The 17,731-nt window shown below is 43.5% G+C and overlaps 1 protein-coding gene across 5 annotated transcripts in view; it reads right to left on the bottom strand.

Annotated features, from left to right (window-relative positions):
- Positions 1 to 16,249, bottom strand: part of PLCXD2 (phosphatidylinositol specific phospholipase C X domain containing 2) — a 50,048-nt gene extending 33,799 nt beyond the window's left edge. The window contains exons 1-2 of one of the 5 annotated variants that reach the window (XM_045036914.1): positions 15,977 to 16,249; positions 15,513 to 15,788 (exon numbers count right to left, since the gene is read on the bottom strand). In XM_045036914.1, coding sequence (XP_044892849.1) covers positions 15,513 to 15,675 — 163 coding nt within the window. In that variant the 5' untranslated portion in view covers positions 15,676 to 15,788; positions 15,977 to 16,249. Of the gene's footprint in view, positions 1 to 7,335; positions 7,541 to 15,512; positions 15,793 to 15,905 lie in introns of those variants that run through there. The other 4 variants (XM_019839700.3, XM_003991618.6, XM_019839701.3 and 1 more) reach the window with 4 other exon arrangements.
- Positions 16,250 to 17,731: the final 1,482 nt, after the last annotated feature.

The following is a 17,731-nucleotide window of genomic DNA, read 5'->3' as shown; positions in this document are numbered from 1 at the left end:
TCACTTCTTGTTCGACCTTTATGTGACAGCTCCTTTCACTCCAAAGGCTGGCGTTTGATGGCTCTGTGGGACATCTTTATGAAATTTATCGTGGGGACTTAAAAAAAAAAAAAACACCTTCATTGTTACTTAGCTCGGCTGAAATTTTTCACAGGGCAGGGTTATTTTAAGATTCATTTGACAAACTGCAGAATGGTCACGATCCAGGGAAGCTCCTCGGCTAGGTCCCCTCAGGAACGAGGGTTTTTTTTTCTCTGTCCTGTAAATGAAAGACTAAGCTTGGTACTCTGACAGAGGAAAGGGAAAAGGGAGGAGGAGAAATCCAACAAGTAGCAGTCTAAATTACATGAAATGATAGGTTTAAAGGAAATTTGTACATTACACACAGCAGGGAAAGTGAATGAAAACACACCCCACTCTGGAAGATGAGTGTCCTGACAAGCTTACACACATGCTCAAAGCCTCTGCTGATCTTTTGGTATCAAGGCAGAAAGATTTTTTTCTCTGCTGGAACCTTGCTGGGCGATTACTACACAGACCACTTAAACCACTGGGCTGCTTCTGTTCTGAGTCAATAAAAAGTCTCCTAGATGTTTGGTCTTGGAAAAAAAAAAAAAAAAAAAAAAAAAAAGATGTGGCTTGTTCAGCCGGAACAGGTTAGCAGGCAGTCTTTCAAACACAACCATCCTCATGGGTACTCAGGCATTAGAGTCCTGGCATGGAAACAAACGCCTCGGATGAAAAGAAAACTGTTCTTTATTACGACCAACAAGAGGAAGTGAAGTTGCAGTCCAGCACTGGGTCAATCTCCATCTCCATAAATGTCTTTTACTCAAGAGCACTTAAATGGATTTGGCAAGATCTAGTTTTTACGGTTCTAGTACTGTTATCAGGACTTTTGTGGCAATTTGCTTAACTTCTTTGAGCTTCAAGTTTCTTCATTTGTAAAATGGAGATAATAGCACTTGCATCACTGGGTTGTAAAGCTTAACCAGGTTTACATCAATCAAGTGCAGCAATCTCAGGCACCTAGTAAATGCTTTATACGTGTTGTATAAGTAAGTTCTTCTATTATTTTTATTTTATTTCATTTTATTTTATTTTATTTTATTTTATTTTATTTTATTTTATTTTATTTTATCTCCTCTCATCTCATCTCATCTCATCTTATCAAGCCTTGGGATACCCTAAGAGGACTTTGCTAGGCACTTACAAGATTTTGTCTTACCTTAGGTATTTTTACTTTCTCTTTGTGTCCTAGTTTCTCCTTAAATTAGTTGGAAATATGTGTTCTTTTTCCTTAAATTTTCTGTAGATATTTCCAAATTCCATCTCCCTCTCTTTGGCTCCCTCCTTTTTATTTGTGCAAGGTACTTATTCTGAACCAAACACTGAGTATATAGAGGTGACAAAACACTGCCGTGTGTAGTGGAAAGACAGGTAAGCAGTCCCAATGGCATACAATGCGTCCCCTAATGGAGGTGTGCACAGAAATGACACTGAGCTGTTTCTTGCAGGAGGAGTTGTCTTGGGCCAAGTGAAGTGGGGGCTGTCGGGAGGGAGGCTGTGATGTGTGATGGTAGAGGAACGAGCCGGTACAAAGACTGGAGTTATGAAAAGGGATTGCATTTTCTTTCAGGGTTTTCTCTGGTCCCTAAATTACCACTGGCTCGCTACAGTCTGTGAGATAAAGCACGAAGTGCTCCACACCACACTGAAAACCTCTCTCAATCTGCCTTAAGTCTGTCTGCCCAGTCCTTTCCCACCTCCTTCTGTCACTCCTCTGTCCCCTGAAGGTACCCTTGTTTTCCCATCTCTGATTTCATTCCTTTGGTTCTCTGTGTCTGGGATGCCCCTCTTCCCCGTATCAAAATCCTCCCCATCCTCCACCAGCTCCCAGGTGTCCTCCCAGGGCAGCTGAAACCCCATCTGCAAGTACCTGTTCCCTTCCCCAGGTCCCTAGAACACTTTGCTTACTTCTTTACTCTGTTGCATTCACCATATTCTGCTCTCATTTGCTTTACTTGAACCTTAGTATCTCTCCTACAAGATTACACACTATACCTCGTTAATTTTTCAAAGATTTCCTATAGTATCCAGTATGATGATAGGTATACATTAGACAATCAAAAAGGCTTATTAATAACATAGCTGTGTATCCAAAATTCATGTTTATTTTGTGTTAAGCAACATTCTAAGCACATTGCAGGTATACCTCATTCAATTCTGAAACAACTTTGTTGTGTAGGAAAAAGAATGTAACTTTGCCCAAGGAGAGGGCTGGTCTTTTTCCTTGGCCCTGGGAGGTGAGGTAATCTCTGGAACCCTTGGAATAGCTTGCCTGATATGAGCATCCTTATTTACCTGGGGACTTTGGAGCCACATCAAAAAAATCTAAGGATGAGATTTATGGTAATGGCTTTGAGTCATGTACGTATAGGCTTGACCTCAGAGGGGCTGGATACTGAGGTCAGCCATGTGGAGCCTCAGTACAGACTCTGGACCCCAAGGCTCAGGTGAGCTGCCCCGGCCAGCAGTACTTTGTGCATACTGTCGCCCGTCAATTCTAGGACAGTAGCGCTGTCCATAGCTCCAGGCAATGGGACAACAGAGGTTCCACATTTGGAACTGTGCCTTGTGCACCTCTTCACTTGGACAATTTTAACCAGTAGCTTTTAGCTGTAACAAACAGTAACTGTGAGTATAACAGTTTGCAGTGAGTTGTCAGTCCTTCTAGCAAATTATCTGGCAAAACTAAGGGTGATCTTGAAGACCCCCAAACTGGCAATTGATGTCAGGGTGAGGGCAGATTTATGGACTGTGTTTTCTCTAACCTTGTGCTTATGAAGTAGATACTGTAATTATTTCCATTTTACGGATGGGAAAATTAAGGGACAGAGAGATTACACGTTTCATTCAAGGTAATGTAACTAGTAATTAGGATTTGATCCTAAGTATGCTAAAACAGAACCCTTCTCAACTACTCTGAACTACTTCTTTACCCTGTTTCTCATGTGTATAAAAACTAAAAATAGAGATAAAAAATATTAAGAACAGACCTAAAAATGAACATGTCTTTAGATGATGAAAATGTTTAGGGCAGCTTTTATAGAAAACATCTTGTGTTATGGATCAGGTATTTCATCTCTATGAATGTGGAAATGTGATATGAACAAATTGCAATTTTGCATGTTAAAGTAGGTCTGTTGGCCTGAGCTTAGAACACACCCATTTGCAAAGTTATATATAAGAAATGGGCCTTGTGGTTACAGGATATAGCAAAAGATTTGCTTAAAAAAACAAAACAAAACAGAAAACCCTCACAGTCCTTGGAAATAAATTCATTGTCCCCTGCCTTTTCATTTTAATTACCTGTATGTGACCCAGGTCACAATCATTTGTCTGTGAGCTCACTGACTCCGCCAAGTAGATTCAACCGCTTTTCTCGTTGTGCTCCCACGGACTTTTATCCACACGTGATGAACCTGGGACACTGTGTGGCAATTATCTCTATATCTGTCACTGCCATCTGACTGTGAATTTTTCAGGGTGGGAGCATATCTTATCACACCCATACCCCTACAGTTCCTAAGTTTCTGGCGTATAGTAGGCACCGAATAATACGTGTATGTAGAATAAATGCAAGCATGATTGCTTGAATGAACAGATGAGAGAGTTGCCTAGGGCAGGTAAGCCTAGGGACTCTGATCCTTTCCCAAACTTCTCTTTGGTCCAACCATCCTCTTTAAACAGGCTGAGTTCACTGTCTGCACCTCCTCACCCCCAGCACCTATATACCTTGTTCCATTTATCTCCATCTGTCCTAGCTTGAGTTATTTGGGTCAACGAGGAGGAATATGTCAGAAAACACACAGGACAAAAATAAACCAAAAAGGATGACTAAAGGAGGAGCTATAATAAAACACTGAATTGAACAATTTAAAAGGAAAAGTCCCAGAGAGTAGATTTCCTGCAACTTGGCCTGTGTAAAGTATTTTCTAATAACATCTCTAATAACATCTCTAATAACATGGGTCTCCCATGTCACACACCTGAATTAGGTCCTTGGGGAAAATACAGCATTTGTAGAGAATTTGACTCCATGCTGACAAGTGCAGAAAGGCTAGGCATCTTTGGCCTTTACAGAATCAAGTCAACATGAGTCCAAGGCTCGAGATCAGGGGACCATTTAGCGGACTCCCAAACCACAGAATAACATCTTTAAACCTTGTTGGCCCAAAGGGATAAACTTTACCTATCCGATTGGATTATTTTCCATAGGACATGTGGTAGAGTATTAATAATAACTGTCAATCTGCCTGGAAAATCTGAGAGAGCCATGTGGCCAATTTAATTTTTAATCAGGTGCCTACTGAATTCGGAATTATTCACAAGGCAACAAAGCAACTGGGTAAGGCAAAACACTGGAAAGCAGAGGATGCTGATCAACTTCTTTTTATGCACTCAGAAGCCAAGAGGCATCTCACTGCCTGAGGACCAATATTAGTCCAGGAATCCAGAGAGCTACTTCTGGTCTACCCCTCCCTGGCTAGATGAGCTAGACAGTTGGAGTAAATCAGGGATTTTAGTGGTGCTTTTCAGACCTGGAATGTTGTCAAAAGAGGTATTTATATGTCAAACAAATACAAGCAGGGCTTGTTAAAGGTCTGCCCAACAGTCTCCACTTCTGGCCTTGAGGAAGGAGTCCTGAGGGGCACCAAGCCTCACAGAGGCTCTGTGGGGCACCATGAGAATCCAACTGCCCTAGATATTCTCTGAATTGGCCCCAACATCCTAGGGTTTATGTGGTCAAAGGGGTTTCAATTCCATGTATGGGAGGCATTAAAAAAAATTTTTTTTAATGTTTATTTACTTTTGAGAGAGAAACAGAGACAGAGTACAAGTGGGGAGGGGCAGAGAGAGAGGGAGACACAGAATCCAAACCAGGCTTCAGGCTCTGAGCTATCAGCAGAGCCCGACGCAGGGCTTGAACCCATGGACTAGGAGATCATGACCTGAGCCGAAGTCAGACGCTTAACTGACTGAGCCACCTGGGTGCCCAGCACCCAGTCCTCTACAGGTGGATGGGTATCTGTTTTCTTTTGAAAGACTCTTCCTCAGATAATCCAGTAGACTCTGATCCCCACCCCAAAGTAAGAGATTGTATAGGTAATTCATTAATCAGAAATTTTTTTCTCTTTTTGCTAATTATCACTCTGCTTTGTATCTGAACAGATGGCATCATGATTGGTAGAGTAACACCTCACAAAGGGCACTTGATCATCCCCTGATAAGCCTTCTCAGTTCTAAGATAATCACATTCTCTTTAACAACTTTGCAGTTTTTAACACAAAAATAAGACTAATACAAACGTTCAGGGGAAAAGTAGAAAATGTTTAGGGTAGAAGAAAAACCTATATTAAACTAAATATTCTACTACAAAATTCTCCTGCTTTTATGAAGCCTTTAGTGTAACCCTAGATATGAGTGTGTGGCATAAATGGGATGTGATGACGTGGTAAAGTTACTAAAGTTTCCATTTCACAGCTGGTTTGTGCTGGAGTGCACAGAGCTAACCTCGACTCCCGCCCCCAAACTGCCACTGTAGTTGAAGAAATCATTAAACAAGACATGATAGAATTCATGCAGAATGAGTGAATGCTAGATGAGCTTCCGAGGGTTGCTTATTTGGGACTAGAAGTTCAGGACAGAGTTCCTGAACAAAGTAAAATTATATATATATATATATATATATATATATATATATATATATATATGATTTTACATATATATATATACGTATATATATATATTACTTATATATATATATGTGTATATATATATTACTTATATATATATACACACATACATACATACATATATACAAGGCACTAATTTCAAACTCAAGTCATCTTATATTAGATATAATAGTAGCTGTGGGTGAGGGTAGAGGGTTGGGCAAATTGTGAAAAGTAAGATTGAGCTCTGCAATAATTTCCACTGGGTGCTGTCTATGCCCTTCTCCCAATTCTGGTAAGTCCCACAGGTACCTCAACCTCAGCATGCCCCAAACTAAGCACACCTGCTTCCCTCCACCACCTGTGACTTGCTCCTTCTTCTCTGCCCCTATTTTCACCCTCCAATGAATTGCCAAGTCCTATGGATACTTGCTCCAGTATATCTCCAGTGTCTCCCCTTTTCCTTCATGCACACTGTCCCTGTCCTCAGGCCCACATCTCCTTCCGCTTGGATGGCCTCATCAACAACCTCACTCCCAACTCTAATACATTTCGTGGACTGCAGCCAGAACGGTCTTTCCAAAACACGAAGCTGACCTTGTCATTCACCTTCTTAACATGCCTTATTAGACCTCCCTGTGTCTTGCCGCCTTATTCCTTGCCCCTCTCCTCCTTGCAAATGACAGTACAACTAGTGTGAACGATTCTGGTGTGTTTAGTGGGTCACTTTCTCTCGTAGAGGTCTTCGCCCATATTGCTTCCTCTCCTAGAACACTTCTCCTTGCTTCTCTTATCCTGGGGGCTAATTTCTGTGCATCCTTCCAACTGAAGTTTATTCAACACTTCCTCTAGGAGGCCTCCCTAGACTCCCAAGTCTTGGTAAATGCTTGTTATATGCTCCTTTCAGCAGTAACTTCTACTTCCCTAATCATTCTACATAGTATATCATAGTATATTGTGTTAGAACTACTTGAGGTTTTGTTTTGTTTTGTTTTGTTTTTTAGGAAAGCAGTGACTCATCACATCCAGTATAACCGCTCGATTAAATGTCCATTTCTCCAACTAGAGTGTAAGCTCTTTGTAGGCAGGAGCAGCGTGTAATGATCATCACTGAACCGCTAGTGTCTAGGAGGGGGCCTGGCATGTGAGAGGAAATCGATATATATGTACTAAATAGAATGAAAGAAATAAGTTTCCCATATTATCCCTCAGCATTCCTAATAACTGATGTGTCACTTTGTTTCTATTCATCCGTATGAGATTATTTGAGGGCTTTTCATCCATTCCTGACCAAGTCTTTCAATGGCTGCTGTTTGCCCTGGGATAGTGTTTAAGGTTTAATCTAGCATGGCACACCAGGCTCATTAGCCTACTTTCCCCGCCTCGTCTCTGTTCCTTTGTTTAAATGAAATCTATGTTCTGACCACACCAGACTCCTCGGGTTTCCTCAAGGTCACGCTAATCTCTCGCTCCACAGTACCTCTGCATTGTGACAATCTTCCCTCTACCTGTAACACCTGGCTATTTACTACTTGCTCTTTGATTCCACAAAGGTCATCCCTTGAAAGCCCAACTGACTGGGCTTCCTGCCTCCTACCTGCAACGGAAGTGGGAACCGGCTTTCTGAGTGTTACAGCACCCCACTCATTCTTCTCCCTCGGGTTTGAATTTTGACTTTCTTCTAAGACCATAACTTCATGAAGAGAAGGGAGAAGAATCTTCTGCTGTCCATATTCACCTCATCTAACACAGCACCTGGCACAAAAGGTGCTCAACGAATATCCTTTGAGTACATGATTTTCCTGGAAATGAATACATTTTTTCAAATGTAGGTAATGAAAACCAAAATTAAGCACCTGCAATTATTTTTAGCCAAATTGACACAATGTGCTCACGGATTTCTTATGAAGATCCACACGGGCACCTCCTGTCAGGTCAATGACCTGAACTCCAACCCAGGGATGAAGGAGGGCTACTGTCTTCACCTTTATCTCTGGCATTTTTTCATCCAGTTTCAATTATACTTTATAAGAATATTGCTTCCAACAAAGAAGCCTTCAAATCATACATGTTCATAAAATATTCATCTCAATCTGACAGAGTCTAAGAACTGTTCAGTTCCACCATTACTGCAGACTGCTGTGCACCCCAAGACGTTAGCTTTACAGGGTACAAATGCTTCCTACTTCTCTCTTTATTTTGATCTTGTCAGGTCTGTACAGAGGAAAAAATTACTGACAGAACGTTCTCTGGAAAAAAATAATACCTTATAGCCAATAGTTCTAGGATAATTGGAAATTCAAAAACAACAACACCTGTCATTCTCTTAGAAAATTCCAGCTGCTTAGTAGAAGATGCATCCAAGGAAGACTGGCTGACCCTTCATGGTTATCACAACCTTTATCTCCCCCTTAGAGCAATGCAAGGCCTCTGGGGCCAAACCCATTTCATCTTGGAGCTACCAGAGGCCTACTAATGTAATCCTCCACCGGCTGATTGATCCTTCTGGGCACTCAGCAATAGAATCCAAATTCCCATAGCTGAGAGAAGGTGAAGGGCCCTCGCTGCTCAACCAGGTACAGAACTACTCAAACCCACCCAGCCAGTTCAGTTCTCCATGTGTGTTCAAATCCTTTCCCTCCCTCCCTCCTTCCCTCCTCCCTCCCTTCCTCCCTCCCTCCCTTCCTCCCTCCCTCCCTCCCTCCCTCCCTCCCTCCCTCCCTCTCTCTCTCTCACACACACACACATACACACACACACACACACACACACACACACACACCTACTACAATGTCTATAAATAATCCTTCCTCTGAAGACCTGGTTTGAAACTCTAATTAGGGTTACTCAGCATTTGTAAAGAGGTCCAATCTTTTCCCAAAGGCAAAGCATCTCACTAACATTCCCTCCAGTGTGCCTGAACTTAGAAGTTCTTAGGGGCCTGGGAGAGACTGGAGCCAACCTGTCCCACAGAGATGGGGGCAGGGGGTGGCGGGGGTGGTGGTGGCGGCCAGATCAGCTCATGTGATAGAAGCCGATTCTCAGCTTCAGAAGCAAATCTGAAACAACAGCCTGTAGTTGAAGGCCGTGGGCTCCTAGGATTTGAGAGGTCAGTAGGAATGTTTTGCAGGATCTTTATCGAGGGAAAACAGTAAGAGGCACGAGAATTTGGGCTCTTCTGAGGGTGAGGCCAAGGTCAGAGCTCAGTGTGCCTGCACTGGGCAATGGGTGGTGGTGTGTGTGTTTGGAGATTATGAGGTTATTCTGATGGCTGCGGAGAGAGTTATAAAGTATGTAAAAAGACCTATTCAAAGGAAAGCATTCTGTAACATCCCTACTCCGGAGCTGGGAGCACAATGACTAGGCAAGGAGGGCCAGTGATGGGGAAATGAGAAGAGCAGAAGAGGAGTTCCCAGTGTGGTCCTGTCAAAGAGAGTTGTGTCTTTTCCAAAGTCTTTGGATGGCTGCAGATGACAAAGTTGGACAGCTGAATGTGGGATGAGAGGACACAGTAAGTAGCTGAAGAGGAGTTTCTGGCTCTCTTGGTCAGCCCTCATCCTGCAACTTACAGCTCCTTTGGTACTCACATCCTGGGCAACCCTCCAGGTACCCTTCCCTTAATTCTAAGTCCCTTGAGGGGATGACCAAGTTATCCTGATCTGATCAGACAGGGAACACTGAGCCACATGGCTTAATTGGAAGGTCAGCTCCTTAACTAGACTGCAAATTACTTTAGGGTATGGATTGATCTTATACTTTTTCTTGGTTGTCCATTCCAGGTGCAGGTTTTTAATAAAGGACCATCATAATTAATTTTCTAAAGACACATTATTTTGTGACAGAAACTATTCTAAGCGCGCTATATGAATGAATTTATTTAATTGTCATACTAACTAAATGAGGTAGTGCCATTATTATCTTTGTTTTACAGAGAAGAAAACTGTAGCACAGAGAGGTTAAGTAACTTGCCCAAGGTCACAAAGTCATGAGGGACAGAGTTGGGGTTCAAATCCAGACAGAGTGGCTCTAGCATTAATGCTCTAAACCAATCCATGGTTCTGCTTCTTACAGACACGTGTGATTCTTGAATTTCTTGTGGCTTTTGTGTGATTGGGGGGCAAGGGTGGGGAAATCTAAGGATGTGATGAGCTTTCTTAGAATTAGAAGAAACAGCTACTAATAAGAACACCAAAGTCATAGCCTCTTTTTATTACTCGCCATTACCACCCAGAGGAAAAAAAAATGAAAACCAACTAAAACTATTCTCACTTAAGAGTCCATTTTGGTCCCATTAGATTGTTTTGCTTGATTGGGTCAATCCTGGTAAACTCAGCTTGGTCCTTGGTTTTCCACAGCCTCAAATCCCATAGGAGGATGGGTTTCTTTCTAGGGCCAACTCATGGTTCATGCTACCCTCAAAGCAGAGCCAACCTAAACTTCTTGTACCACAGTGTATGTTATGCTGTTTTGGGTCCCCAAATCTCTGTTAGATGCACCAGACCTAATCCAACTTCCCAAAGCAGGATTTGAGTAATGATCCTGCCCCTGCAGTAATGTTGTCTACATGTCATGCGTGTGGGATGTGAGAAGAGCTAAAGAAATCACCAGGTGGCCAAAGGCAGAGCTGCATGGGACATGGGACAAGGATAGAATTCCAGAAAGGTAAAGAAGGGGATGATCGCCAGTAAGATGAGAATGGAGAAGGGTCTGGGAATTGGAGAGCACTGAGGAGCATCTGAGCAAGGGCTGACACTGGAAAGGGAGAGGCCAGGTCAGTGGAAGAAAGGTGAAGAGGGGAATGAGAAATGAGAGCAGACTGAGGCTGAGGCCAGACAGGTAACACGAGAAGCTGAAATTTGACAAGGGAAGAAAGGAGGCAGAGAGGATGCCGGGAGAAAGAACTGTTCCTAGGACAGAAGTTACATCAGAATTCTGCATCTGACCCTCCTGACCATTTTGCTCTGCCTCAGAATTTTCATTTTTTTACATTTATTTATTTATTTGAGAGACAGAGAGAGACAGAGCACAAGTGGGGGAGGGGCAGAGCGAGAAGGAGACACAATCCGAAGCGGGCTCCAGGCTCTGAGCTATCAGCATGGAGCCCGACTCGGGGCTTGAACTCACAAACCGTGAAATCATGACCTGAGATGAAGTTGGATGCTTAACCCACTGAGCCACCCCGGTGCCCCCAGAATTTTCATTTCTAACGGGGCTCAGTGATGAGCCTATCTAGAGCTATGGGAACATTATGCAGAAGTAACAAGAAATGGTCAGAAAACATTCAGGTTGCTTCATATGGTTTTTTCACCACGTAAGCCTCACTGACCTATTCAGTTTAGCTCTGATCACAATGGAACAGGACGGTGGCTGTGAGCAAGCCACTCTCCAGCATCCTTACTCCCCAGTTCCATGCATTCCATTATTCACTCATCATCAATGACCAAGATACCTCCCTGTACTAGGAGCTAGGATTATAAAGAGAAATCAGTCATACTCTCCGTGTGCAAGTTGTTCATAGACGATGTGGAAGACAGCTAAAAATAATAATGTGATTAGAAGTGCTAGGAGACAGGTACTAACAAAGCATTACTGGGAGGCAAGAAAGTCAGTCCTTCAACCACTTCCCATATATACCCCCATCCCTTACCTGAATTGGCTCATTTCACCAGGAAAGTCCCCTTCCAACCCAGATCTCCTAGCCACATCCCTTGAAATTTTGACCATTCTTCAAATCTCAGGTTAAATGCCATTTTTTTCAACAAAGCAGTTCCTCATCTGAAAAGTAGGGACTAATGGGAATTAATCTTTCTATTCCGTGTGCCTCTATAACACCTTCTTTATATCTCTGTTTTAATATTTACCCCAATCATTTTTCATTATGTACAGTAATATATGTATATAAAACTACATCGTAAGCTCCTTCACACTAGGGTTGATGCCCGATTCATCTTTGGGTCTTCCCCCAGGCCTGAGCACGGAAGTTTCTTAAAATGTACTCAGGGTCAGCTTATCTAGAGCCACTAATCTACAGTCCCTTTTAGGATGCTAAAGTGAGAGGGCCTTGCTTCATTTTGACAATTGTGAGTACTTGTTTGCACATGCCAAAATCATCTCTTGTTTTAAAGAGGCCTAAAAGAAATGGCTTTTAGACCTAACATAAGTCATTCTTCCCATCTCTTTTCTCATTTAGGTAAAGAACAGGTATTAAAAAAAAAAAAAAAAAAAAACCTCCAATTAATCAAAATATTTTTAATTTGGAAAAGACTCTATATTTAATTTAACCCAATGTCTTAATTACAAATGAGGAAACTAAGTCCCGAGCAATTCAGATACTTCTTCAGTATCAAACAGCCAGAATCAGCAATATCAAATTTCTTAAGTTCAAGGCTCTCTCCAATAGACTAAAGAGTTTACCTTCAATAAAAAGAAGGGGGAAAGCATGGTTTAAAAGAGAAGGAATACACTAAAATACAAAAAAAGAGTTCATTTAAAAGCTATGCAAATTACAGAAAAAATTTTTCCTACCAGTCCATTTGTCCAAAAAGAATATCATGCTTTCATTAGCATCAGTGAAAATATATGTAGATTGTGAAGCCTAATTTAAAAATCTGATTTTTGCGATTTCCAGATCCTTTACCCTTGGGGTCCCCAGTCATTCTAAACACTTGGCAATGAGATTCATTCTGAGGTTCTTGTCCGGGATATTTCAATATATTTGGGTGATGTTGGCCATTAACAGGTGTCCTTAACAGTTGTGTAAGTAAAATAATACATCAAGGCTTTGTTGAGAGGTGCACATTCACACATGTTCTCTCCCATCACGACTTAGGCAAATGCAGCCGATGCACTTGAATCTAACAGTTTACTTGATTCCAGTTCTGTTATTGCCTTTTCTCTGACCTTTCCCGGGTCACTGCTGTCCCACCCCCATCCTGACAGATTTGACACAATCCTACAGACATCCCACATCGTCGGTCAGACACAGGAGCACACGCCCACATACATACCACACAAAATAGATTTAAGCAATACATCTGAATTTGAAACTTACTGGGTTTTAGTTTTAAACAGGGATACTTCTGTACCACTATATATATATATATATATATATATATATATATATATATATACACATACACACACATATCATATAAAATACATATATACATATGAAATTATAAACATGAAAATATATATTACTCAGATATATGATATTTATACAAATATGAGTGTCTATCTATCTCTTCCCAGTGATACATAATCACTCAGATAAAGACCACCTGATTTTAAAAATTATTTCATTGCTGCAGAGGACAGTCTGTGAAAACTGGTTTTTAGCTAGAGACTACCACCCCCTCCCCCAATACACACACACACAGCTGCTCTGCCCTTTCCAAGGCCCCCCTCGGAGGCACAGGGATAGTGTATGGGTTTGGAGCCAGCTAGATAGGGGCTTGAATGTTAGTACTGTTATTCACTATTTGTGTGATCTTAAAAAAAATTAACCTCTCTGGACAAGAACGTTCTTATTTCCAAAATGAGGATGTTAGTACCTATCTTGGAGGTGTAAAGATCTGAGGCAATGTTTGCCAGTGGGTGCTGCAGGTTAGTGCTTAGTAAATAATAACTATTACGATGAAGGTGATTATGGAGGGGAAGAGGGTGAGGGCAGATGGGGGAGGAAGATGATGAATACCACTTCCTGAATGCCTTCTGTATTTCAGAATTTCTCAGCAAGCCTTGGCAGAGCTTGACTGCTAGCCATTAGCTAGGGGATATTAAGCTTGAGGTAGGGGAAAGAAAAGCAGTGGGGAGGGGGCAGGGCTGGGTGGGGGTGGGTCCATAAATGGCTAGCACTTAATATGTGATTTTCCTGTGTTGGACTTATGCAGACATATACTCAAGCCCCTTCCACTGCTGGGAAAAGGGCATTCACAGAAGTGAATTCAGCATGTTGGGGAGTCAGAGGAGTCAAGGTCATTTTTCCTTTCTCTCTCTCTTTTTTTTCCCCCTGCATAGAAGGACCAGACTTCACAAAGCAGGGTGAACAAATCCTGTGTCTTCCATGGTGGCTAATCATAGCATTTCCAGTTACAGCATCAGGCTCTGGCTGTTTTGCCCCCCTCCCCTGGTAATTCTAGTAATTCTAGAGAGATACCCTGTAGATTGCAGAACAAATGCCCAGCTCCCTTCTGGAGTCACGGTGTCAGAGTGCAAGGCCACAGGCAGAACTGCTGCTGTGCTTTGAGCCGTCCAAAGTACAACAGGAAGGAGGAAGCTCCAACCTACCCCGGACATGCCCAGAATGACAGAGCCATTTAGGGCCTGCCTAAGATGCCATGCTGTTTGCAAACACATACTACCTGCCACACCATCTGACCAAACAATTCCACCGGAAAGCCCGAAGACAAATGACTAATGTTAAAAGAAGCCTGTGCATCATCTCAGTGATGACTCCACAGGCGTCAATTAAACACGGAAAAGACCTGTTCAGGAGCATGACCATCAGGCATTTCCCAAGGAGCTATAGTCAATGGCTGATAAAACACAAGTGATCATAACCATAAAGAGATTTAGCAGCCCTCTCTTTGCTCAAAAGCAACAAGAGCCCACAGGGACAATGAACCTGGAAGACCTCCAAAAGAAGAGGCAAGTAAGGAAAAGGCTGCATCTGAAGCCAGCCCCGCTCTTCCTCATGCATAGAAAGCAAAGATCTGGGTTGCATGAGGTCATCTTTTCAGCCACTAAAAAATCAGACTGCTCCCAGGGACGCCTGGGAGTTTGTCTGGTAGTCTAGGGGTGAACATCAACTGTTATGTCTCCAGGTGGGAGAAACATCGGCAGTAGTCCCTCCCCTGCCCCTAGGGGTACTTTTCAAGTTGAGGCGGCTGGAACTTTGTCCAGCACAGCAGACCAGGATCACTGTAGGCCACACGTCCTTCCCTAGAAACCATGCTTTAACCAGCCTTTGAGTGGAAGGAAGAGGATACATTTAATAAATTTAATGAGAGTGATGCCAAGGCATAAAACCCCCAGGCGAGAAACAGTGGCTGGAGCAGAAGTGCTTTTCAAGGCTTTAGTTCTAGATCAGTCAGGCAGACACCTGTATATATAGAGAGAAATCTTCAAACACCAGCTCATCACACCTAATGACTGCCTGTGACCTCTGATGAGCATTTGTATTCTCTAATTCTGGCTTTTCCAACAGCAAAAACATGTGTCTTTATACTCAGTCCTGGTTCTGAACCTGTTCTCTAATGCTAATCTTTGTTTACTTCGTTTCTTTGTTTGTTTGTTTTTCGTATATGCAAGGTCAGATGAATGAGACACGAAATACTTTTCAGTTTTGATTTTGATCCAGATTGAAAATTGTTAATGGCTCTTTATTCATTACTCTTGAGCTCTCCTTTTTTCTTTAAGTGATTCAGGTAAATGCACCCCTCATGTGGCCTGGTTCCAGCATTAAGAATGTAACATTCTTAGAATGAGGCTATCAAGTAAAAACAAAACCAAACAAAACCAAAAGACCCAAACAAACAAATAAACAAAAAATGGTGTTCCATTCTTCTGAGTCTCTTTTGCCAATGATGCAGTGTACTTAAATCTGTTTATGGCAGCTGCTTCAGTGTTAAGGTTTTGGTTGGAAATAAAAAGAGGTTTGGTAAGGTCACTGACAATTATTTTCTCAGCGCAACAGAAAAGCAACCCAATCCATTAATGACACTAAAATGGCAGAAGCAAACACAGTGGGAACAAGTAGGAATAGAAGAGTACCTGGGATTGCCAGATTGGAAAGGGGGACGTTGTGGAGGTGAGGGGGGAGCGAGGCCATCCAGTCGGCATTGCAGACCTCCGATGATGTCTTTGTCCCGGTGGGGTTGGGGGAGCAGATGGTCCCCATCCTGAGTTTCCTCCTTACCTTCCTAACTGCTAGCATCCCTCTTTGTCAGTCAACAAACTGCCCGGTGCCACTCACTCCGTGATCATCATGGTCCAGACTTTAGACATTCCAGGGCCACCTTTGTCACGCCAGTCTTGCCAAAGGGCCTTCTGCCTGGGAGACGGGGCAAATAGATGGTTCCCTACCCCCCACACCCACCCCCCAGCACCCGCAGTCCCCACCCTCTCTGGCCCAGCCACTGTTCCACTCCCTTAATCTGCTCAGACCTGGCTCCGTTAAACTTCTTACGTTCCCCTCTGGAGCCGGGGTTAGGTAGGCCCCTAGAGATAAATCTTACAGAAACTGAACGTCCGACGAGCAGCCACGCCCGGAGCCACTCACACGACAGGTGCCCACACGGCACACAGAGAAGCCGGTGGGTCTACACACACGTGAGCGCCCGGCCGCAACATCACGAGCCAGATTTACCCCGCTAGTGTGTCACTGGGCTGGCACCGAAGCTGGGCCTGCCTACTACTCCTCCCCCGGCTTCTCAGCACACACTCCCCCTGCCCTGTGGCTTCCCGAAGGCGCTCAGAAGTGTAACCGGCGGCACCCGGACTCCCTGCAGCCCCGCCCCGCACTGCCGGGCAGATTTGCCGGGCTACGCGGCCCGTGATTGGCCGCTGGCGGAGCGCGCTCCGATTGGCTGGCGCCCTCCCGGGCTGCCCCTCCGAGCGCTCCCACCCTTCCGCGGCCGGGTCCCCTCCCTCCGCTACTCCTGCCTCAGTGAAGCTAGGCAGGCGCCGCTGCGGGGACTGCAGGCAGGGAAACTTGCTGGCCTGGGCTGGTCAGACCTCAGACAGGTCTTACCTCCGGCCTTCCACGCAGCCAGCACTCAGATGTTGAACACGACCACAAATGTCTCTTTCCTTCCTTCTTTCCCCTAGACACACACACGCTGACAATTACATAGAACGTATTACACTTTCCATAAACCACAGAGGCAGCAGACATACGGGAAGTAAAGAGGCTGAGAAACGTGCAATATCTCATACTTGGATGACAACGTCAAGGATGGTTTGTTTCAACCGTTACATAATGAAGATTCACTTGCCCCTTTTCCCCATTTTACGGAGGAGGGGATCGTGATAACTTACATTTGTATTATTTTGTTATTTGAAACCTTCTTGCAAATTCTTTCTTCCATTTGCTCTTCACACTACCCACATAAGGCAGGGAGGGTTGCTGGGGCATTCAGGGAGCAGTTCCTATGTCGGCACTAGTTGGAAATTCTATTTTGGAATGAAATCCTCAAGCCCAGAGGCTTTGTAGGCACACAAACCCATTTCCATGCTTTCTGCAATATTCCCTATTCCTTCAAATGGTACTTTTTTTTTTTTTTTTTTTTTTTTTTTTTTTAAATTTTTTTTCAACGTTTATTTATTTTTGGGACAGAGAGAGACAGAGCATGAACAGGGGAGGGGCAGAGAGAGAGGGAGACACAGCATCAGAAACAGGCTCCAGGCTCTGAGCCATCAGCCCAGAGCCCGACGCGGGGCTCGAACTCAAGGACCGCGAGATCGTGACCTGGCTGAAGTCGGACGCTTAACCGACTGCGCCACCCAGGCGCCCCCAAATGGTACTTTTTCACGGTGGTAAACTATAGGGTCTCTAATGACTTGAGAACATTGGACATTGATAATCACAGAAACATCTTGGCAAACTGGCAAATTAAGAAAAATCTGGAACTTGATAGTGAGGCCCTGGAAGGCTTCAGGTCAGGCAGCTCTTGGCTGACTCAGGAGGGGCTTATACGAAAAGCAAATAGCAAGCTTTGCTGAGGGAAAACTGGAGGCTGACATTTAATCACCGAATGGCCCCCCTCTCCCCAACCCCATAGCAGCAATGCCTGCGCCCCAGCCGCATTTCAGTACATAGAACTCTTGCTGCCTATGACTCCCTTTTGACATCTTACTAAAAGTTCCTCTTCTGGGCTATTTTTAACATTCATTTAAGCCTGTTTTTTCGGCGCTCTGAGCTGCATGGTATTACAGAAAGTTTTTTTTTTTTCCCCCTTAGAGGAGTATCCCTTGTTTAATAAAAAGAAAGT

This window comes from Felis catus, chromosome C2 (genome assembly GCF_018350175.1).
Source record: "Felis catus isolate Fca126 chromosome C2, F.catus_Fca126_mat1.0, whole genome shotgun sequence".
Taxonomy (NCBI): Eukaryota; Metazoa; Chordata; class Mammalia; order Carnivora; family Felidae; genus Felis; species Felis catus.
This window is presented reverse-complemented; position numbering and strand designations above follow the sequence as displayed.